Source organism: Capra hircus, chromosome 4, assembly GCF_001704415.2.
Source record: "Capra hircus breed San Clemente chromosome 4, ASM170441v1, whole genome shotgun sequence".
NCBI lineage: Eukaryota > Metazoa > Chordata > Mammalia > Artiodactyla > Bovidae > Capra > Capra hircus.
The window spans coordinates 110,063,892-110,087,408 of NC_030811.1; the positions used below are offsets into that span (position 1 = coordinate 110,063,892).

The 23,517-nt window shown below is 39.1% G+C and overlaps 1 protein-coding gene across 4 annotated transcripts in view; it reads left to right on the plus strand.

The window, feature by feature from the left end:
- HEPACAM2 (HEPACAM family member 2) overlaps nucleotides 1-22,552 on the plus strand; it is a 56,042-nt gene extending 33,490 nt beyond the window's left edge. For 2 of the 4 annotated variants that reach the window (XM_013963132.1, XM_018047423.1), the window contains 5 exons: nucleotides 12,042-12,167; nucleotides 12,256-12,280; nucleotides 12,373-12,410; nucleotides 14,019-14,092; nucleotides 17,738-17,851. In XM_013963132.1, coding sequence (XP_013818586.1) covers nucleotides 12,042-12,167; nucleotides 12,256-12,280; nucleotides 12,373-12,410; nucleotides 14,019-14,092; nucleotides 17,738-17,851 — 377 coding nt within the window. Of the gene's footprint in view, nucleotides 1-12,041; nucleotides 12,168-12,255; nucleotides 12,281-12,372; nucleotides 12,411-14,018; nucleotides 14,093-17,737; nucleotides 17,852-21,792 lie in introns of those variants that run through there. The other 2 variants (XM_013963130.2, XM_013963131.2) reach the window with 2 other exon arrangements.

Below are 23,517 nucleotides of genomic sequence, written 5' to 3' on the forward strand. Positions count from 1 at the left end.
CAACACCTTGGAAACTACAGAATTTTGTAAAGTTGTGAAATTTGGCATTTTCTAGAAGTCATCTAACTTTTAGAAAGGTCATAAATCCAAAGAGTTAAGAATCATTGCCTAAAATACTCATGTCCCCCAAATTCGCAGCTTTCTGAGCCTTCTCTTCTCTCTTCAGTATGACGTTATTCACTCCCATAGTTTCCTGTGACACTGGTACATCCCAAATGTGTAAGGCTCTAAACCTGTATGCACAATTACCTTCTAAGTGTCTCCACTTTGACGTGCCAGGGGCAGCATACAGGTCCAACATACCAAAAGTGACACATCTTCTTTACCCTCAAATTGCGCTTCTTTCTGTTTCCCTGTTTAAATGAATGGTCCTAGTAGCTACCACCCTTAGCCAGAAAGCTAAATGCCATCCCAGACTCTTTTCTCTTGCTTATTGCCCGGCCCAACATCCAATCAAGTTTGTCCATTTTCCTTTCTTCCTATCTCTCAAGTCCATTCTCCTCTCTCCTCTTTCCTCCTTCTTTCTTTTCTTCTTCTCCTTTTCCTTCCCCTTCTCCTCCTCTTCCTCCTAAATCTCTCCATTTGTGCCTTCTGTTTCTTTGTCTTTATAGCCCTGGTGCCTAGGATAGGACCCATTACATAGAAAGTCAATGCATATTTTTTTTAATAAGTAAAACAAGAATATAATCCTTAGAATTTTCAGTACTTGACCTGTAGGCCATGTGCATCAGAATCACATGGGGATATCTAATAATATATTTTCATTAAGATACCTCAGACCTTTCGGATCAGGACCTGGCAGCTCATAAATGGGATCTGAATATTCAGCAAGCACAAGCAAGACACCCACTTGTTTATGGTGACTTTTTTTCCTCCATAGCCTATTAAATTTATTTAAAAACTCATAATGAGCCATCAAGCATTATAAGACTATTATAAATATACAGATTGATAAATATATGGTAGGTGGGATCTTCCCAAGACTCCTTAAAATTGAGGGTATTCATATTTGCAAAAATCATCTGCGTACACTGAAACTTACATACAAACATGGTAAGGTTTTGTTTTTACTCTTATGAAGAAAATGCCACACTATCTAGAAGAGTGCTATCCCGTGGAAATTTTGCTTTGAAGAAAATGTTTGATATCTGCTCTATCTAATATAGTACTTCCTAGCCTCATTTGGAGTTTCTTCTTTTTTTCCTCTTTCTTTTTTAAATTATGAAAGCAATTTATAAGAGACTTGGAAAACACAGAACAAAGTTGCATATAGTTTCTCTATATATTACAGTTATTTTAAAGTGGATAAATTAAGAGTTTTAGTTGGAGTTTCAATATCAAACTCTCAAAAATTAATGGAATGAATAGACAGAAAAGTAGAAGGATATACTAGACCTGAAAAGCACCGTGAGTCAATTCAACATAATTAACATTTATACAATTTTTACACAACAGTAGTATGCAAATCCTATTCAAGTTTCCATAGCTCATTTGGCTTTTGAGCACTTAAAATATGGTTATGCCACTGAGGAACTGAAGCTTTTGTTTTGTCCCTATTAATTTTAATTTAAGTATTTCTAGTGGCTAACATATATCTAGTGACTACCGTATTGGACAATTCTATTCAGTGCTAGAATTTTTACCTGAATTATGCTTCACTTGGGCAGTAGTTAATAACATATTTTCCTTATAGGTCTCAAAAACATATATGTGTTTATGTTAGTCTCTCTGTCATGTCTGACTCTTTGCAACCCCATGAACTGTAGTCTGCCAGTCTCCTCTATCCATGGGATTCTCCAGGCAAGAATACTGGAGTGGGTTGCCATTCCCTTCTCCAGGGGATCTCCTTGACCCAGGGATCAAACCCAGATCTCTTGCACTGCAGACAGATTCTTTACCGTCTGAGCCACCAGGGTGTTTAGGGTTATATAAATCAGGCAATCAGTCTTTCATTATTTGACACCTGTTATGGGCCAAATACTAGGGTAAATGCCATCTGAAAAAAAAATAATTCCTGCTAACAAGATGCTCATAGCCTGATATGGGTGGGTGGCAGGCATGTAAGTAAACAGCTAGCTTACTTTACTTTCTGTTTTACCAAGTTTTTAATATATTTAACCAGCTTTTTACCTCAGTGGTTAACTGAAACATAATTTTTAAAAACAGCAGAATTAATTATGTAATTTTGTGGCAATCTGGATGTTGTCTTAGACTTGTTCCTCATACTCATTGCAAGTGAAAACATGTCTATGATATGTAGGTGTGTACTGCACTGAAACCTTTCTTACTATCTAAACTTTTTCCATTAATATTCAGCCAAGCTATCATCATAATATCAGAATCCCCCAATATTTGATTCAGATCTTTTTACCAAAGTCCAATGACAGCTACAGTCTTAATATCAAATAATTACCTTTTGCAAAATCTAAAAAACCTGTTTGACCTGTACAAAGACCAGACATTTGTTATTATTGTAACTAAGAAGAGCAGGTGCTTATTTTTCGGAGTGATTCAGTGTTGTCAACATTCATGACCTCTTTGTGGTTTGTAGAGCTGTTTTCCAATCCCCAAATGTCCACAGAACTTAAACAGTAGCAAATGGCAAAGAAAATCAGTACTATTAATGTGTTTTAAGTATCTGATTTTTAGAAACTTTTCTAAATCAATGAATCTCTACAATGCAAATTAAAGGTACAAGCCGACCAGGTGGGTCAGTGGTAAAGAGTCCAAATCCACCTGCTAAACAGGAGTTGCAGTTTTCATCTCCAGGTCAGGAAGATCCCCTGGAGAAGGAAATGGCCACCCACTCTAGTATTCTTGCCTGGGAAATCCCATGGACAGAGGAGCCTGGCAGGCTACAGTCCATGGGACCGCAAAAGAGTCAGACATGACTTAGGGAATAAACAACAACAAAGTACAATGAAAAAATTGGACATCATTTGTAACTGTCAGTTGGACACTTACTGACCACCCACTCTGATGAGCTACCTATATTAATATCTGTGGAAAATGCAAAATAATTTAGGGTGGCGAGATTTCTGCCTATGAGATATTTTTAAAACCAAGTTACGTTTGATATAACCAGGGTCTAGTTGTAAGAAACAGAACATCTTTGTTTGTAATGAGGCAAAGAATGTGGCCAATCAAAAAAATCTCAGCAGTAAGACAAGAGAGGCAAAGGAAGAAGGAGTCAAAGATGACTTATGTAGTCATAAATTTGGAAAGAAAACAACAAGCACCAGAAATAATCAAAGGTTTTGATTATTTGATAGGGACTTTCAGTTCAGGAGAGGAAGACTAGAGAATGTGGCTATTAGCTCTATGTTTTCCTGCCTGTTTAAGACTAAACCAGATGGTGCCTCCCCACTCTTTGGACTATGATTCACATCTAAGTTATCAGTGGACCTCTTTGTATCTTAGTAGAGATATCCTAAAGAAGACAGGGGAAATAGGCAAAGTCACACAGCTAGTCAGTGATAAAGTAATATCTGAATTCAAAACCCCCTTTTTTAACCACTGAGTAAACTGTCTCTCTTGACATTGACTGAGAGTATCAATGTCTAAAAAATATGTCACATATATATAAGACATGTCACATATTTGTACAAGATAGTATGTGTTTTCTTATCACCTTAACTAACTTTATGCTATAAACAAATAGATACTCTGGCTTATCCAGACATGTATACTTTCATATTAGTGAGAAATAATGAAATATTTGTAACTAAAAGTAATACCTAGTATGTAACTCTTAAGAAAAGAATAGCAATTAAAGTAATAACTTAGCATTCATATTTTGGAAGAACAATGATTTTATTACTGTAATTAAAGACTTCTCGAATGCAAGTATCCCTACTTTAAAATTTAACTGGGTCTAAATCACTATTGTGACATGCAATATAGATAAAATAAAAATATTTATAATCAGAATTCAAATGTTCACATTTCATGACAACATTCCAATGTACAAGTTATTAGAGTTCTCAAGAGCCATATGGCCACAATTTGAGATTTAGCCATAGTATAAATATTTTTGTATGTGATCCAGCAAAATTTCTAATTTTTTAGTATCTATTTCTAATTGCACAACTTTTCATAAAAAAAGAGAATGGGAAAATGACCCTACTCCTAGGCAGGAAAATGAATTTACTGATTTCTGTTAACTACCTAGAAATTTCTCTGGTTAAGATTTCCAGGAGATGTATTTCACTTTAGATCATGGAGGATAACAACTGAGATGAGTTACAACCCTTACATCCAGACCCCAAAGGCTTAGGTGACATCCCATGAGCATCTATCACAGAACAACTGTGTCTGTCAGGTGGGGCTCTGGTAGGGTGTGGAAATAGCATGCCCCCAGTAGGCCATCTTCATTGCCATAGGAACGTGAATCACTGGCCATAATCAGCTTACAGAATGGATGGGAGCGATCTCAGGACTCCATTCTGATCTAGAAATAGACACGCTGACTGGTGGCATATGGCTGTCTTGTTTTAGGTGCAGTCTCTCAAACAGCAGGGCTGCGATACCATGGATACCACACCTCTTGCCTATATTTGCACTTAATATGTTATTTCATTTTATTTGTTTGCCTAAGGAGGGGGCAAATAGCATTTGCACTAGGGCTTTGGTAAATGAGTCAATCGTGTTTAAATAAGGGGGAGAATAGCATGCTATGTGCTAAAGAGTACAAAATTCTCTGAAAGAAAGAAGAGGGGAGCTGCTGCAAGTGTCCAGAACCACATTTGGGATTCCTGTACGTTCTCTGTGGCAGTAAGGTCAGAATTCCCCTGTCGTCTCAGTTTCAATCTGGGTTCTAGAAATCCATCTCTCTACAGCACACTTGCCTGGGAGCTGATGCCACAGCAACTGTGCCACTTGATTTCACCCTGGACAAATCTGACATATTTTATTTTGTAAATTTCAAATACTGAACCTGGTAAGTTTGGTAGAGAGAAGCAGTGTTTTGTTTTGTTTTTAATTGGAGGATAATTGCTTTACAATGTGGTATGGTTTCTGACATCAGTTCAGTTCAGTCACTCAGTTGTGTCTGGCTCTTTGTGACCCCATAGACTGCAGCACACCAGGCTTCCCTGTCCATCATCAACTCCCGGAGCTTGCTCACACTCATGTCCATCGAGTTGGTGATGCCATCCAACCATCTCATCTTCCATCATCCCCTTCCTGCTGTCAACCTTTCCCAGCATCAGGGTCTTTTCCAATGAGTCAGTTCTTTGCATCAGGTGGCCAAAGTATTGGAGCTTCAGCTTCAGCATCAGTCCTTCCAATGAATATTCAGGACTGATTTCCTTTAGGATGGACTGGATTTCCTTTAGGATTGTATGGTTTCTGCCATACAACAACACAAATCACTCACAAGCATATATACATACACACACACACACACACACACACACACACACACACACACACATATATATATATATATATATATATATATATATATATATACTCCTCCCTCTTGAGCCTTCCAACCACCCTACCCCCATCCCAGCCCTTTAGGTCAGCACAGAGCGCTGGGCTGGGCTCCCTGTTTTATACAGCAGCTTCCCACTAGCTGTGCATTTTACACATGGTAGTGTATAGATAGATAGATTGATCACAGTGCTACTCTCTCAGTTCGTCCCACCCTCTCCTTCCCCCACCATGCCCACAAGGCCATGCTCTATGCCTGTATCTTTATTCCTGCCCTGCAAATAGGTCCGTCAGTACCATTTTTCTAGACTCCATGTTTGAGAAGCAGTGTGGAGAGAATCAGGACGCTCTAGAAGAGAAGGGGGACTAAACAGGAAAGATCATTAGTTCTGAGAAAAGGATTGCCTCTCTTCTTCAGTCTCCAGGGAGAGGATACTTGCCCTTAGCCATGGCCAAGGTTTTGAGCTGACAGGTGCTAGTCACCTCAGGATACTTTCTGATGGAGGGCTAACAGAGGCCACCGGGGAGAGAGGCTACAGGGCAATAAGGAAGGAGCCTGAAGAAATAAGGAAGTAATGTTAAAGAGAATGAGTTGGATCCCCTCTAGGACAGAATGTACAAATTTAGTCATTCCAGGAAACACAAAGTAAAAGGGACAAAAATTTAAAAATGAAGGAGAGGGGAGGAGATGTGTCTTATCTCGTTTAAACATCCAGTCCTTGTTTTTTGAACCTACTACAAGGCATCAGAATCATAGGAGCGCCTGGCAGAGCCAGTGTATGCCAGAGTGTAACTTCAGCATTACGAGAAACACTCTGAAATAATAATTATTAGCATATTTTCAAGCTTAAGGGGAAAAACAGCTGAGACTACATTAAAATATTTTTCATTGTAAAGTGTATTGTAGACAGTTGACCTGAATAAATTAGCATTGAATTTATTTCTAGGGACTAGGGGATATTGAATTTTAGTGAAGGCAGTCTGGCTATCAAGAAGTGAGAGAGTTGGAGTACATCAAACCTGGTGTTAGAAAAGGTTAGAGGAAAAAGTGAATATATTGAGCCTACCTGCCATTTGTTAAAACCATTACATTTTTGGCAATCGGGAAAAAATTTATTTCTCCAGTCTCCATTCTAGGACTTACCATCTATGGCGTGTGTTTTCATTTCTCTGAAACTATTTCTTCATCTGTACCTATAAATGACACTTTTAATTTCTTTATTATTTTCATTATTACTGATATGACATACCTTTACCAAATAAATGGGAAACAAATGTACATTCGGTTTTATACATATATAATGCACCTAAATTTGATTGTGTATATCTGAAAATTGGCTAATTTTTATTTCAGTAATTGGACCTAAAATGAACAAATAAGAGAATTCACTTGCTAAAAGCGGTGCCCAAGTAATATGCTGTATCTTAAATCATGCCACTTTATTACTTAGCATTTTTAATCAATTTTTTCTGCTGTTACTTTGCTTTTGTATCACTGCTGGTGTCTCAGACCATTCTGTTTGCCTCTGTCTTATTGATAGCCACACCAGAGTATGGGTCCTTCTGAATTTACACTTTAGAAGTAAAATTGAATAGCTTTGTTGAGCTTCTAAAATTGTACCTCTGAAATGGTAGAGAATGTGAAATCAGTCATATAAAGAATATCATCTGGAGATACTGGATCTGAAGAAGAGACTTCTCAAGGGAGAAGTAAGAGCTTCATCAAACAATCGATGTGGCATCATACAGGGTCTGATTTATTTGTTGTAGTTCCAGTTGGTAGAACCAAGTAGATTTGGGCGTAATGATTTAAAGGATTTCTATTTCTCATATAATGGTCAGGCAAAAGTGGCAGAAAGACCAGAGAATTGTAGTCAGCACTACTAAATTAAATTTGAGTCCTATACTGGAATTTTAGCTTGAACATCTTTAATATGAAACTTGTTATTACTGCATTGTTTTGATTTGCATTTCTCTAATAATTAGTGATGTTGAGCATCTTTTCATGTGACTGTTGGCCATTTGTATGTCTTCTTTGAAGAAATATCTATGTCTTTGGTCCATATTTTGATTGAGTTTTTTGGGTTTTTGATAATGAGCTGTATGAGCTGTCTATATATTTTGGAATTAAGTCTCTGTTGGTTGCATCATCTGCAAATATTTTTCCCCAGTTCTTAAGTTGCTTCTTTGTTTTGTTTATGGTTTCCTTTGCTGCGTGTGCAAAAACTTACAAGTTTTATTGGGTCTCAACTGTGGGTTTTTGTTTTTTTTTGCTTTTATTTCTTTTGCCATGGCAGACTAATCTAGGAAAATATTGCTGTGATTTGTGTCACAGAATATTTTGCCTAAAAGTATTAATTCTGATTAGATTGTTTTTCATCTCTAAAATCTAAGAGGCAAAAAGTGTATAACAAACAAACAGAGAGGAAAAGAGGAATAAAATAAACTCCTAATAAAACCAAATTAAGACAAAAAAGGAGACAGCAAAAATGTAGGGTATGTAGAAAAAATCAGATTATAGTTAGAAACCAAAATATATTAATAATTACATTATATATTAATGGACCATATATTCCAACTAAAAGACAAGTATTGTAAAGCTAGGTATTAAAATACTATTTAACACTTATAAGAGATATACATTATATAAAGGATTCTGAAAGTAAATGAGTGAACAAAAAAAGCCATGCAAATGGTCCAAAGAAGCTGGTGTGGCCACACTAATACCAAAGAAATTAGATAAGAATTAGATATATTTCTTAAGACAAGAAATATTACTTTAGGTTAAAAATGGACATTTCATGAAAATGAAGTGATCTGTTCAGCAGGAAGATATAAAAATTATGAATTTATATGCATCTACTAGAATAGCATCCAAGTACATCTAATAAATAGCAAAAATTGACAAGAGAAATAGAAAAATCCACAGAGTGGGAGATTTTAGCATATTCCTTAGTGACTGATAGAACAAGCAGTCAAAAACCTAACAATAATACAGAAAAACAATTTAACCTAAATGAAATAATATGAATATTGCACACAACAACTACAGAATTCAGGGGATATTATTCAATTAATAAGATTATTGCCATGTATGAGAGTGATGGGAAAATTACTAATTCTTACACTTAGGTGGTGAAGATGATAATACAGAGAAAATTTGAAAATGTATTTTTTCCATAGCCATTACATTCTATACAGCCAAAAAATATTTGAGTTCCTCCAGTATTCAAAAACTATTATCCATTTTAGCAAAGCAGTTATTCAAATTACCATTAAATGAAGTTCCAACAAATGTCACCATTGTTTCAGTTTCACTTTAATAAATGTCAACCAACATTCATGGTGAAGTTACACTTGTTTATCTCTGATGTAAACTATTTCTTTGCTGAATTGGATAATAACCAAGCATTTATTTGAAATCTAATAGTTGTTTCAAAATATGGTTGAAAATACATGAGTTCAGCAATAATCAACAAAAACAAGCCATGAGAATCAGTTAGATATCTGGAGTTAGCAATAAAGAGTATTGCATACTTTATTATTAATTCTACACATCTATCACATCAGTAAAATTTATAACTTTTGTGTGTAAATATGCACATACAACTCTTTTGATCCTCAGTTACTAGCACACCACTGCATTGTTGTTGTTCTTGTTGTTCGATTGCTCAGTCATGTCCAGTTCTTTGCAACCCCATGGACTGCAGCACTCCAGGCTTCCCTGTCCTTCACCGTCTCCCGGAGTTTGCTCAAACTTGCATCCATTGAGTCCGTGATGCTGTCCAACCATCTCATCCTCTGGCACCCCCTTCTCCTCCTGCCTTCAATCTTTCCCAGCATCAGGGTCTTTTCAAATAAATCAGTTCTTCGCATCAGATGGCCAAACTATTGGAGCTTCAGCTTCAGCATCAGTCCTTCCAGTGAATATTCAGGATTGATTTCCTTTAGGATGGACTGATTTGATCTCCTTGCAGTCTAAGAGACTCTCAAGAGTCTTCTCCATACCATTGCATATAGTGTCCTGTTTGCATAAACTTCATGTGAAACTCTCTTGGCTGCCTCAAATCATGTAATATCCAAGCAACAAGAGAGCTTAAAGGCCAGTCACTCCAGCCTCCTCATTTTACTGCTGTGAAAATCCAGGCCCTTAGAGGGAAGTAGCTCATTCAGCACTGCCCAGCTCTTTAGAGAAAATAAACCTGTGAAGCAGGAGCACGGTATCTAAAGAAAGGCCTAGACCTCACACAGTGATCACCCAAAGCCTACAACAGTTACTGACTAAAAGGCCAGCATTCTAACAGTGGGAGAGTGTAACTTTTTCTACAAATTATTAACCGAGAGAAAAGGAAGAAAAATTTCTAATAAGTTTTGTGATGTTTTGGTCTAGATCAGAACCAATAAGTTGCAATTCTAGCTCATTTTATACTACCTTGCTTTTATTTCTTCTACCCAAAGCTGAAAAAAGTTTAATTTACAACCTATTTAAAAGCAATAAATATTACATAGCTATTGTAATGCCATAAAAAGAACATTTTTGAGGACTTCTCTGGTGGTCCCATGGTTAGGAATCCACCTGCCAATGAAGGGGACGCAGGTTTGATCCCTGGCGTGGGAATAATCCACATGCCGCAACGCAGCTAAGCCCACGGACCACAACAACTGCAGCCTGTTGCAGCCTGTGCGCTCCTGAGCCCATGTGCCACAACTACGGTAGCCCTGCACCCTCGAGCCCATGCTCCACAACAAGAGAAGCCACTGCAAGGAGAAGCCCACACACCACAACTAGAGCGCAGCCTCCACTCACTGCAACTAGAGAAAGCCCTCACACAGCAGCAAAGACCCAACACAGCCTAAATAAATAAACAGATTTAAAAACACATATAAAGAAAAAAAGGGACTCTCAAGAGTCTTCTCCAACAAGAGAAATTCAAGAGAACGGCAAGGAGATATCATGATTCCCCTGACTTTTTAGCTAGAGTTTAACATGTATGATATACACTACATTATAACAAGATTCAGGGAAGATTAAAAAGTGCAAGTGTTGTAGGTAGAAAAGCTGAGAGACTATATATAGGTCCACAGTGAAAGAAGGGAAAGATTAAATTTTCATCTTTATCTTGGCTGCTGGAGGCCTCAGCCAAGTCTTTGTGGTAAAAGTCAACAGGATTCAGACTGGATATTTATTGCAGAGTTGAGTCTCCACTGTGTTCTTCACCGCACCCAGATGCTCCAAGCTGTTCTCCACCATGGCAGAAGGGAAGTGACATCCCATGATTGTCACCCCCACGTTCAACTGGACTGAGGTGGGCAGCTACCACCATTCATCTCCTGATCAATAACTGATTCACATGTTATATAGAAGACTTCTGTTGCTTGCTTTTGTTGAAGGTCACAACAATTTCCACTTCATAGATTAACTCTCTGACTAAGCATGTTGTAGTCTGAAACTAGTGTCAACTTTGCCATACTTGGTAAATTTTGTCAAAACAGCATCAAAATGAGCAAGCACAGAGTGTCAAGAGTCTGGGGTCTCATCTGGACTCTGCCACTTACTTCCTGAGTGACCCCAGGGAAGCCTCAGATTCCCCATCTCTAAGAGGGCATAATACTAATAATGTGCTGTGCTGGGCTTAGTTGCTCAGTCGTGTCCAATTCTTTGAGACCCCATGGTCTGTAGCCCGCCAGGCTCCTCTGTCCATGGGGATTCTCCAGGCAAGAATACTGGAATGGGTTGCCATGCCCTCCCCCAGGGGATCTTCCCAACCCAGGGATGGAACCCAGGTCTCCTGCATTGCAGGCAAATTCTTTACCCTCTGTTCAGTTCAGTTCAGTTCAGTTCAGTTCAGTCTGAGCCCTCCCTAATAACATTGTTGTGACATCCAGGGGTTAATACGTACCATGAACTCTTAGAATGGAGCCTGATGTATTGTAAGCACTCAACGGGTGTTAGCTATTAACACTATATTTTATATAGGAATATTAACAAAAGGAATGACTTGCAAACCAAAGTGAATTGTAGTCAAAAGTGGGACTTAAAATATTCTGTTGACAATCACCCACATTTTATTTTAGAGATTAAAATCTCTTTATTGTTCAAAAATTAGTAATGATTTAAACTTAACACCTCTCCTCTTGCACATTTCATCACACACCACCACTCTAGAAAATCCACATACATGAGCAGTGTTAACAAAGTGAGGTGGGAAGAGAGAGAGCAGCCTAGCATCTGGGGATGTTCATACAATGAGATCAAACAGATCCAAGTTAAATGCTAGCAAACACTGTTGAAAAATATGACATGAGCTATTTGCTACATCCAGTATAACATAATGGTATTATCCTGAACAGCTCACCACATTTCCAGTCATAAATATCCTTAGAAAGTTTAGTGTGTATTCGCAAATAAGTGTATTCCTTCTGTTAGGTCTTGCTCGGACTCTATGTGTGTGTGTGTGTGTGTGTGTGTGTGTGTGTGTGTATAGTATAATATATATACATTTGCAATACTGTGCCATTTAGAATAAAGCATAAAGTCAAGCTATATAATAATTTATTGTTGATCTTTAATAAAAATATTAAAATATACTTGTCTTTTTATTTAGGAATTGAGAAGCTTGCACAGAAAGGGAAATCATTGTCCCCTTTAGCAAGTATAACTGGAATATCACTCTTTTTGATTATATCCATGTGTCTTCTTCTCTTATGGAAAAAATTTCAACCCTACAAAGGTAGGTTAAAATTTAAAATATATATATGAATGGTTTATATGTATACTAAAAAGTCTCTTACTGTGTTTTTTTCTTTCTTGGTTTTTAGTTATAAAACAAAAGCTAGAAGGCAGGTAATGCATATGCTTCTATGAAAATAATTTTTCTCTTGAATGCTTTCTCCTCAATGATTAAGACTGACAGAAACACCAATTTGTCTTTTCAGGCCAGAAACAGAGTACAGGAAAGCACGAACATTTTCAGGTAATGGCCAGGCTGAGAGGGGCTGTGTATTATCATTATTAATATATATTGTTAATATTAACCATTCTTTACAATGTACTATTGAGGTAACAGAATTCATCCCCTCCCAGGGTGACTGCCCTCACTTCACGAACTGCTATCCCTTGTATTAGTTTTCTGTAGGTCACATAGATCTGTAAGATAAGCCCCAAAAGACACTTTCAACAGCATTTTACAGGCAAGAGAACTAAGGCTCAGAGAGACTATCGTTCGCCCACCATCACTGACCCATATTCCACTGATCCTCTTACAGTTTGGGAACTGCCCAAGTGTTCTCTCGCTGTGTCAGTTTGTAAAGCAAACAGTGCTGGCAGCTCCTGTCCGGGGAGAAGAGGAAAGGGGGGGTCCCCCGGGTTGCTGCTTCTCCGACCCTAGGGGTGCCCCTCACTGCCATCACTTCTGACTCCCGCCTGAGTTGTTATGTTAACAGTGGGGCTTTTGCTCAGGCCTTAGAGTCAAAGGAGCTGGATTTCTGTCCCATATGTGCCTCTTCCCCCCAGTGTCACCTTGGGAAAATTATTTTTCCTGACCTCAACTCATCTCTACAATAGAGCTCATAACGTCCCCTCAGGGTTGCTCTGAGAATTAAATCCAGTGTAATAGGTGCCTAATACAATGCCTCGATTCTTAGTAAACATGGGTCTTCTTCCCCTTATCTAGTCCTTCTCACGAGTAATAAAGTGTTGGAGTTTTGAAAGCTCCCAGAGACTATCTGGAAGAGCCACCCTCCATTTTACCGATGAGAGCTTAGGTGATATTGGACTTGCATATTCTATTTTGTATGCATAGGCAACCATGAAGTGAAGTGAAAGTTGCTCAGTCATGTTCAACTCTTTGCGACCCTATGGTCTATACAGTCCACGGAGTTCTCCAGGCCAGAATACTGGAGTGGGTAGCCTTTCCCTTCTCTAGGGGATCTTCCCAACCCAGGAATCGAACCCAGGAATCGAACCCAGGTCTCTCACATTGCAGATGGATTCTTTACCAGCTGAGCCACAAGGAAGCTCTTAGTCGCTTATTTTTTTATTATTAGTCCTGGTGGACTCTGTTGGATCTAGCAGGATACAGCAATATTATGGGTGGATTAAGAGCTGCTCTGATTGACAGATTGAGGCCTTGGTGGCCATATGTCTCTAGTAACTGAAAGTTACAAAGGGCAAGGCTGCCCATATGTGTTTATTTGAGTATATATGATACACCACTGTTCCTACACCAGACTTTAAGAATAATTGTCCCAATTCAGTTTTAATTATGAGCTTCAAAAGGAGTGATTTCCAGTACTACTTAGTGGCAGCGTGACTGTAGAGGATTGTTGTCGCTGTTCAGTCACCCAGTCATGTGCAACTCTTTGCCACCTCATGGACTGCAGCAAGCCAGGCTTCCCTGTCCTTCACTATCTCCCAGAGTTTGCTCAGCTTCATGTCCATTGAGCCAATGGGAAATGTTAAATTGGTTTTATACACACCACTTGAAGCAAACCATAAAGATTGCTTTATGAAGGTTTCTTTAAAAAAAAAAGTTGCAGTTCAAGGCATTTGGTTTGTAAGGAGTATTTGTTTTCCATTTCAGGCCACGAGGATGCGCTGGATGACTTTGGAATATACGAATTTGTTGCTTTTCCAGATGCTTCTGGTGTTGCCAGGGTTGGTTTTCTAGTCGCTGCTTATCCTAGAAGTAGCATTCTGCTTCAGCAGAGGTGTAAGCAGCATTCCTTTGAACCTGGGGGCACTGCAATCCAATGGCTGCGCTACCCTCAGCTGTATTGACTCACTCTGTAATGAATGACAGTGCCGGATGTGGGGAGCTAAAGTGTCTTTCTAAGCCTCTATCAAAAACGCTAACACAAATAAGGAAATTACACGAATTCATGAGCATTCTTTACCTGGTAAGCTCAGTGGAGAGAGAATTAACTCAGTTGAAGGTCAAAAGAATTGAATAAAAGAGGGATGGAGAGACCCTGGTTTAAGTCATTCTGCGTCACTTTGATAACTGTGGACTCTCTTCACTGACTCTCTCTGTCATTTAGTTTCCCCTTTAATTCCCCCTCATATCTCCTGAGGACATTGCAGAGACAATTGATGATACAGGTACTTTATGTTCTTCAGAAGAAAGGTAGTGTATAAACCCAAAATATGCAGGTACATATATTTATTTTTTTCTGAAGGTGCAAGAGAAATTTCATACAGTTTTTTTTTTCAGTCTGCACAGACAAGGTCTTTGAAGCAATCGATTTTGTTTAAGAGACAAATAGAATGCTTCTCTGAGCTAATCAGCTCATTAACGTTTTTATAGATTTATATACAACCGATCTTTCCTGTTTCCTTATTCCTCTGTGATAGTTCACCTAAGAAAGGGGCCCCTGAAATGAACTACTTGCCTATTGGGCATTTTCATTTCCATTTTTAAAAACTATTTGCCATTTGGGATTGGTTGTCGCACTTTTTCAGAGAATTCTAAGGTTCTGAGGTTCATCCAGCAAGTTACCTGGCCACAGGCTTTATTTCTCAAATGCCCGTGAGTAGTGGAGGGGGGATGATGGAATTTCATCCTCTTGTGGGTGAGTCATAACACCAGTGTCCACGTCATCACTGGTAAAGGGCAAAACGGCATTGCAAAATCTTGGCATGTCCTGTTCAGTCTCAGGCAGAATAGGCTCACCATTCACTTCTACAACCAAAAAGACAAAAATAAATAATTTGGTGGATCAGTTATTTCAGAGACAGCTCCTCATCATGACAGCAAGCACCCCTCTCAGGCATGGCTTTTAAAGGGGGAAGCAGGAAAACTGAAGCCTGATAAGACCTGGAAATGAATTTTGAAGTCATATTTTATTCCTAGGGATGTGTTGGAAAGGGGTGAGTTCTATGTAAGAAACTTTAAATTTATTCTTGCAATTAACCAGTACTCAGTTTTAAGATTGTATTGAGAGGAACTCTGTTTGCTCAAAATACTACAGCTCTAAAGAACCTAAGGCCGAGAAATTAATGCTTGATTACATACCAGAAAAGTGAAAGTGTTTGCCACCTAGTCATGTCCAACTCTTTGTGACCCCCATGGACTGTAGTCTGTCAGGCTCCTCTGTCCATGGGATTCTCTAGGCAGGAATACTGGAGTGGGTAGCTATTCCCTTCTCCAGGGTATATTCCCAACCCAGGGATCAAACCCAGGTCTCCTGGATTGCAAGCAGATTTTTTTACCATCTGAGCCACCGGGGAATCTGTTGTAAGTGGAATAACTCGATTTGGAACCATATCCATCTTCAAAGATGAAAACTCCTGAGGAATCAGCTGAGGTCTTTCATTGGCAGTTCCAGGTGCTTTGGGACGAAGTGAGAAACCAACACAAACAACCCGAGAAAGAGGAGGAAAAGGATCCATGTTAGAAGCAGCCAGAATTGTGTGAAGATTAGCAGCTGAGTGCAATGGCTTTGACAAAGGAATAATAATAACATTGCCAAGATCTCAAAATTGAAGTTAAGAAGGGGAATGAATTACTAACTTTATGAGTTTTCAAAAATCAGAATCCATCTTTTAGTTTCTCATGATACATGAATAGATGAATACTTCTCTGTCTACTTGCTATACCTTTCATTGTCCATTCAGCACTTCTTTTTGGGAATTGTACAGAAAGCAATGGCATGGAATGAGCAAATTTATTACTTGCTAACAGCTCTAGTATTAGGTTAGGTAAGCAAGTTAGACATTTTCTATATAGATCGCTTTTTTAAATTTTTTAAAGACTTTTTTTGATGTGGACCATTTTTAAAGTGTTTATTGAATTTGTTACAATATTGCTTCTGTTTTACATTTCGAATTTTTGGCCAGGAGGCATGTGGGATCTTAGCCCCTGACCAGGAACAGGACCTGCACTCAGGGTATTGGTAGGCAAAGTCTTAACCACCAGACAGCAGAGAAGCCTGTAGGTTGCTTTTATCATAGTCCCTGAAAACCCCTATACCAAAGAAAATCAAGAGTTGATCTTCACTCCAGACTCTGAACCAAAGTTCCCTTGACACAAAATTGATGGGATAAATTGAATCACATAGCCTAGGACTATTGTGAAAGCTTTAACAAGTAGAATGGAAATAGGAAGTTTCCAGAAAAACCTGAAGCTAAGATGTTCCAAAGTGATCTGGCAAGTCAAATGGGGGTAAAATAAAGAACTCTTCAGATGATCTATACAGTGCAGAGTCCTCTACAGGTAGGACTATATAAATACAAAGGACTGAAAGTGGCCACAAGTACAATGAACATAGGATGAGTTGGGATGAGGAGGGGAGCCAGACTTTAGTTAAGGACTTAGAAAGCAGTATTTATAAGAAAAGTAGCATCAAATATAAGAAATAGGAGTTAATGAAACAAAAATGCCACTTGCAATAATAAAATCCGTATTGATCTTAACCAGGCATATGCTACTATACTTACTACATTCATCCAAGCCTTTATTTTTTTTAAATTAACAAGCTTTATAGTATGTTATATTTTGTTAAATAAAAGCATCCAGTATTCCATTCTATGTCTTCACTTTTAAAGCCCATTACTGCATTCAAACCAAACCATCTTCCCTTGTATGTTCTGTATTTCTTGGTGCTGTCTTTACTAACTTGTCACTTGATAAGGGCTTCCGGCTATTCATTATTCTTTTTCCTAAACCACCTTTGCACACATGATTGGCAATTAGTATCAAAAAGCTAAGACTGAGACATAATATAAAGGATAGTAATATATGCTCTTTGATTCTAAGCTATCCTGATAGCTTCTCTTCTGCTGTTTTTTCTCTTTCTATTACACTTCCTTTACAGTACTGCCAGCTTTTTGCTTAAATGGAGGAAAAAAGTGATAGTTTGCCCAGCTATTCTTCTTCTGATCTCATAGCTGTGCCACTGCACAAAGTACTATAGGGTAAGTGCAAGGAACTGTAGCAAGGAAGAAATGGATATTGAAGGGAAGTTGTTATTGTTTAGTCACTAAGCCATATCTGACTCTTTTGCCACCCCATGCACTGTAGCCCATCAGGCTTCTCTGTTTATGGGTTTTCCCAGGGAAGAATACTGGAGTGGGTTGCCATGCCCTCCTCCAGGGGATCTTCCCTACCCAGGGATCAAACTCACATCTTCTGCATGGCCAGGTGGATTCTCTAGCACTGAGCCACCAGGGAAGGCCATGAAGGGAAGTTAAACAGTTCTAATTCTCTCATCATCACCTCTTCCAGTTGTTTTCACTTCTGTAGCATAGTGGAAATTCTATTTGCTAGTCTGCCAATTTTTTCAATGTGCCCTATTTTTCTAGATGCCAGCGAGATCTGTTCCAGCTTCTGATGGTGTACCACGGCAAGATTTGCACAGTACAATTTATGAAGTTATTCAGCACATCCCTGCCCAACAGCAAGATCATCCAGAGTAAGTATGAACTTGCTTTTGATGATGCTACATTGAGAGGGCTCAGCATTCAGCCCCTGCTGTCCCCAGAGTTTATTGAAAGGTTCAGAAGAAAAAAATACATTAAAAACAGAAAATTATAGCTCCTGTACTTGTGGACACACTTTCCCACCTGAAAATATCTCTAAGAAATAAAACAGGCAAACGTACAAGTATCTTCTGGGGCCAAGTACTTGGGCCAGTAGACCAGAAGCAGAGCTCTAGAATCTAAGATTTCCCCCCAATGAATCCACTTCTGGAGAAGAAAGGGGTCGTTAGGCCAGTCCTCAAGCCATCTTGGTTATCTTGCTGATTTTCCAGTGGCTGTAGGGTTTTTGGAAAAGGAAATGGCAACCCCCTCCAGTATTCTTGCCTGGATAATCCCATGGACAGAGAATAGCAGGCTACGTACAGTCCATGGGGCCGCAAAGAGTCAGACACGACTTTAGCAGCTAAGCACACATGCAGTGGCTTTCGAGTCAGGGATCTATCACTACAAATGGGTGTGTTCATGTTCAGTCACTCAGCCGTGTCTGACTCTGCAACTCTGTGCACCGTAGCCCACCAGGCTCCTCTGTCCATGGAATTTTCCAAGCAAGAATACTGGAGTCGGGTACCATTTCATCCTCCAGGGGATCTTCCTGACCCAGGGATCGAACCAGTGTCTCTTGCATCTCCTGCATTGGCAGGCGGATCACTACAAATAGGATCAGGAAAAAAAAAAACCCTGCAAAATGTGCCCAACACTGTCCCCATCAAATGTCCACCTCTCACATATGCAAAGGAGTCTACTCAAGTGAATAGAACCACCATGGTAAGGACTGGGCTCACTCCAAGTAAAGCCCAGAAACTGCTCATCCAGTTAACCTGGGGGCTGGCACCAAGCAGTCACTTTCCCTTCCCATAGGTGGAAAAACTGTGCCAAGAGCCTTTTGGAATAATGAAATGAACTTTCTTTTTTTGAGGGCTGTAACTGCCTACAGGCATAACTGCCATGAATCATCGTCCATCATTTCTTTATTTGTCATTTATTGACTTTGAAAAGAACATCAATAACCACACACAGGAACTTCCCCTTTGGCAAAAGAAAACAGTTCTAGCAAAGTAATTCGTGCACACCTCTGGGTAAATACCGAAAATAACAGCTAGCAATGGATGGCCCCACTCCAGCACTCTTGCCTGGAAATCCCGTGGGCGGAGGAGCCTGGTGGGCTGCAGCCCATGGGGTTGCTAAGAGTCGGACACGACTGGGCGACTTCACTTTCACTCTTCCCTTTCATGCATTGGAGAAGGAAATGGCAACCCACTCCGGTGTTCTTGCCCGGAGGAGCCTGGTGGGCTGCTGTCCATGGGGTCGCACAGAGTCCGACACGACTGAAGCGACTTAGCAGCAGCAGCAGCAGCAGCAGTGGATGAATGCATGGGAAACGGTCTTCCAGAGGGGAGACCCAGCCCTGGGGGGCCTGTGCCTTCATTTAAGGACTGAGTAAGTGCCAAGCGCACCTCAGAGGACCCCAGCAGTGCATTCCTTCTTGTCTCAACGAGCCTGGAGAAAAGGGAGTCAGGTACCTAGGAGCAGACTCTGACAGAGCTGGGAGCTTCGGGTTTGAAAAGAAAAGAAAATTGCTTTGTAGCATTATGTTATTAATCTAATAGGACACCATAGTGGAATGTTATTCCAGGACAGTTAAACAAAACCACTCTAAAACGATACCTAACCCTTTTTACTGTCTGGAATAGAAAATGAAGGGGTATTTTTCCTTGTTAAAAATATATAGAATTTTGAGAGTATGGTCTGCTTCCTAATTTTAAGATTTTATCTGCTTCCTAATTTTAAGATGGTTTCCAAGCAAAAATTTTGCCCTATTTAAATTCATTTGTTTTTCTATATGTCCTTTATTCAATATTTTTCCAGTTAGCCTGCAAACAAACCAAAGGAAGACTTGAGATTTATCTTTTAAGTCTCCAAATAATGAAATAAATATTGATTTTCAACTGTGGAGTATGGCAGCTGTAATTTCAGAACACCAAATAAAATGATTTGCTGAAAAAAAAAAAAGATTCCTCAAATTTTAAAAAAAATCATCCTCTGAAATTAGACTGCTTTCAGACATGAACAATATCGCTAGAATTTCTTGAGAGTATAAAATTTTATTTCAGAAATAAACTTTGAAGGTTGAAAATATTACGTAACTGAACTGGTGTTTAACAAATTGGTAAGTTGGCCTGTGTTCATATTCTAGCTCTTTTTCAAGCTCATTAAGGACTATTTAACTGCTGTTGAGGACATGCTCCTTCCAGGGGCAGTGCACTCAAGACTCCCCCCCACACACACACTCCCAGGCCCAGTGCTTCCCACGTTGCAGAAACCAGTACTCGAGAAACCAAGCACCACACTCAGAGAGTTGGAGAACTCGGGTTTATTACACCAGTGGGCCCAGAGGACTTAACACTCCAAGCTCTGAGCCCTGAACAAAGGGATTACAGAGTTTTTATAGACAGACTGTAGTGGGCAACACTAGCTCTTAACAGCCTGGTTTAAACTAAGGGGTTTTGTGCACAGGAGCAGAAGCCAAGATGGGGAGGGGGGGGTGCCTGCCTGGACTGGCATGATGAAGCAGGTTTGCAGGAGCTCGGCCATTGCAAAGAGCAGGACAAGGGTGAGTGAGATAAACTCCAGTTCCTAGTATTTCAAGTCCCCACTTTCTGAGACTACGTGACCTACTGATCTAGACTTTGCAAGGGGCAAGCTGAGTTACAGAGGCAGAAGGAGAAGGAGGTTATGTAAAGTTTCAACTTTTCCTCTTCACCCACTCCTCATCCCTCGGCCTTTTTCTTCTCACCTCATTCCTCCCCATCTTCTGAGGAAGTTCCCTTTGTGTCTTTGTCTTGACTTTACCTCCATCCTGAGATGTCTTCCCTCTCTGAATCTGCCTTCTCTTTCCTTCTCCTTCTCTGTAAGGCTGTCTCCTTCCTCTCGAGTATCACTTTTAAATTTTTTCTCCTCTTTCTCTCTTCCAGCTCATCCTAAAGGGGAGCCAACAGTTTTTTAAACTGTTGTTTTCCTTGAATACAGATGTGGCTACCTATTCTAAATTTAAAAAATAAGCCGGTAGAATATTTTCTTTTTATTTCATCAGAAACTGTTTTGCACTTATATTTTTTTAATAGTCAAACCACAAACATCTCCAGGTCATTAACTATGTACTAGGGATAGAGATTAAATATAAGACATAGTCTTTTAAAGGTTTCATAGTTTAGTGGGCTCCTCTTTGCTTGTTTTAACTGAAGATCAGTAATCCTTAGTAGAACAAGTATTCCTCAATAGAATAAACATTCCATATGTTTAAGGAAAGGAAATGAATAAATCATTTTTCTTTCCTTATTATCTATGGTTTTATTCTCTAGGTCCAATTAAATTCAGAGATCCATTTCATGAATAATGCAGTATTACAGGTAGTTAGTGAATCTCCAGCATTCCCAGCTTGGGGTAAAGAACTGTAACTTACTGCTTTCTTTACCGCTATTTGACAGTTGGTTCTGAGATAGAAACATAGCCAAAATATTTTTCCTTTGGCTCTTGGACTATTATTCTAGCAGTGTTGTTTTCATTGCTACACGCATCTCTTACCTAACTGAACTGGTGTTTAACAAATTGGTAAGTTGGCCTGTGTCCATATCCTAGTACTCGGTCATTTGTTTATTGAATTCATGGCTGCATTTATTTAAATGCTGTCTGTCGACCTCATTAAACACTCTTGGCACAGTTTGTGTTAAACCCAACTTGCTCATAGGACATTCACGTAAGTCAACCTTTTAGTTTCAAAAAGAAATTATCTACAGAATTGAGTGATGGCTTACTCTTTATACTTATTGGCTTATAAATGTAGTTTTCTTGAACTCGTTCAAAACTCTCATTATTTGCAGCTGTACAAGGGAATGAATGAATTTAAGGTTCTTCAACCTGTAGACCTGGAAATCTGTAGAACATTTTGCATATCTCTTCACTAGGTAAGCATTCATGGGCAACGCAGTGCATTTAAGTGAAATAAGGAAAGCACATTTTGAGGAAAGTGGTGGAAATGTATATTCATCTGGAATCAGTGAAGAAATCAAGCCAGATGCCTCTTACTCACTGGTCCTTTTAACACAGAATAAAGGCATTTATAAGAGTCTGACTGCAGATTTTCCAGCATACCCACAATGCACTGTGCTGCAGAGGAGCGTGATGGGGCAAGAGTTCCCAGTGGCAGTCTTTATCGTGCCGACAGAAGAGAGAAAAGGACGGGACTTTCCAATTACCTTTTTTGTATCATGTTTCCTACAAAGCTCAATTAGTTCTAATCTATACTTTCCCTTTCCTCAGCACTGACACTATCCTATCTAATGTACAAGTGTGGAAACTTTTATTTGTAAAATCTTCAGCAGGCTTTGTTTTATTAAATTTTAAATTACTGCACTTTTAACTTTTCATTCCCAAATTTCCTTGTTGCTGTTTGTACCGTGGAATAATAAAGATGATTGTCACAAAAGCAAGAGTGTGCCTTCTCCTAGGTTTTCAGTCACCAATGGAGTTTTTTCAAAGACTTGTAAAACACTGAAGGAAATGACTTATTAAAGTCTGATTTTTACTTTTGTTTAAGAAACAGTGGATTCAAATAAATTATTATTCTTTTGCTTGTATATAGCCTTGATTCTTTGTCTTGTAGAGTAAAAATCTTACATAAATTCACATTATAGTTTTATATTTTTTGATCCCTTTTCCGCAGTGTGCATCATGGAGCGCTACCAAAATAAGACTGTTGCTCGCACATGGCTATTTACTTTTCAGGCTTGAAATTTTTGCTTTATTGGATTGTGAATTCTCCTTGTATATTGCTGTAATTTTTTAAAAAACAAAAACAGAAACCAAATGTAGAATTTAAAAACACCATTTTATAATTCCCAAATGAAACAACTGATTCAGATACCAGTTAGCACTAGGCAAGACTGCTAGATAAGAGTTACCAGATAAAACTACCAAGAATTCTGTTGTAGAAACACTGCGTAGGAAAGGTGGTCAGGCCCAGAGAGAAGCAGGTAGGCAAAGCAGCACGGAGAGCTGCAGGGCACGGTGAGGCCTGGGGAGTGGGGTCGGAACAGTCATCCAAGTCTTGTAGATCTTGAAGATGAAAGACGAATGTTTATATTCATTGACTTTGGCTACAGCTACTCTGACCTGCCAGTGCCACTCTTTAGGACTTCATTCTGGCTAAATAAAGGCAGAAGCAGTCTAAATATGCAGCACTGGGGGGTTTAAGATGACATCAGTGACATTAAGCCCATGCAGTGACTCACCTTCCAACTATTAAAAAAGAACTATGACAAGATTTTCCAACTTTAAGCTATGTCTCATGGCCTATTATACAGAAGAAAGAAAAGAGCATTTCCTGCAAATCAAAACTATGATGAAGCATTACCTCACAAAGGAGGTACATCTGGAGAAAATGCTAATTCTGAAAGATACATGCACCCCAGTGTTCACTGCAGCACCATCTACAATCGGCAAGACATGGAAACACCTGAATGTCCATCAACAGATGAATGGATAAAGAAGATGGGGTAGTTATATACAATGGAATGTTAGATGACCATGAAAAAGAATGAAATAAT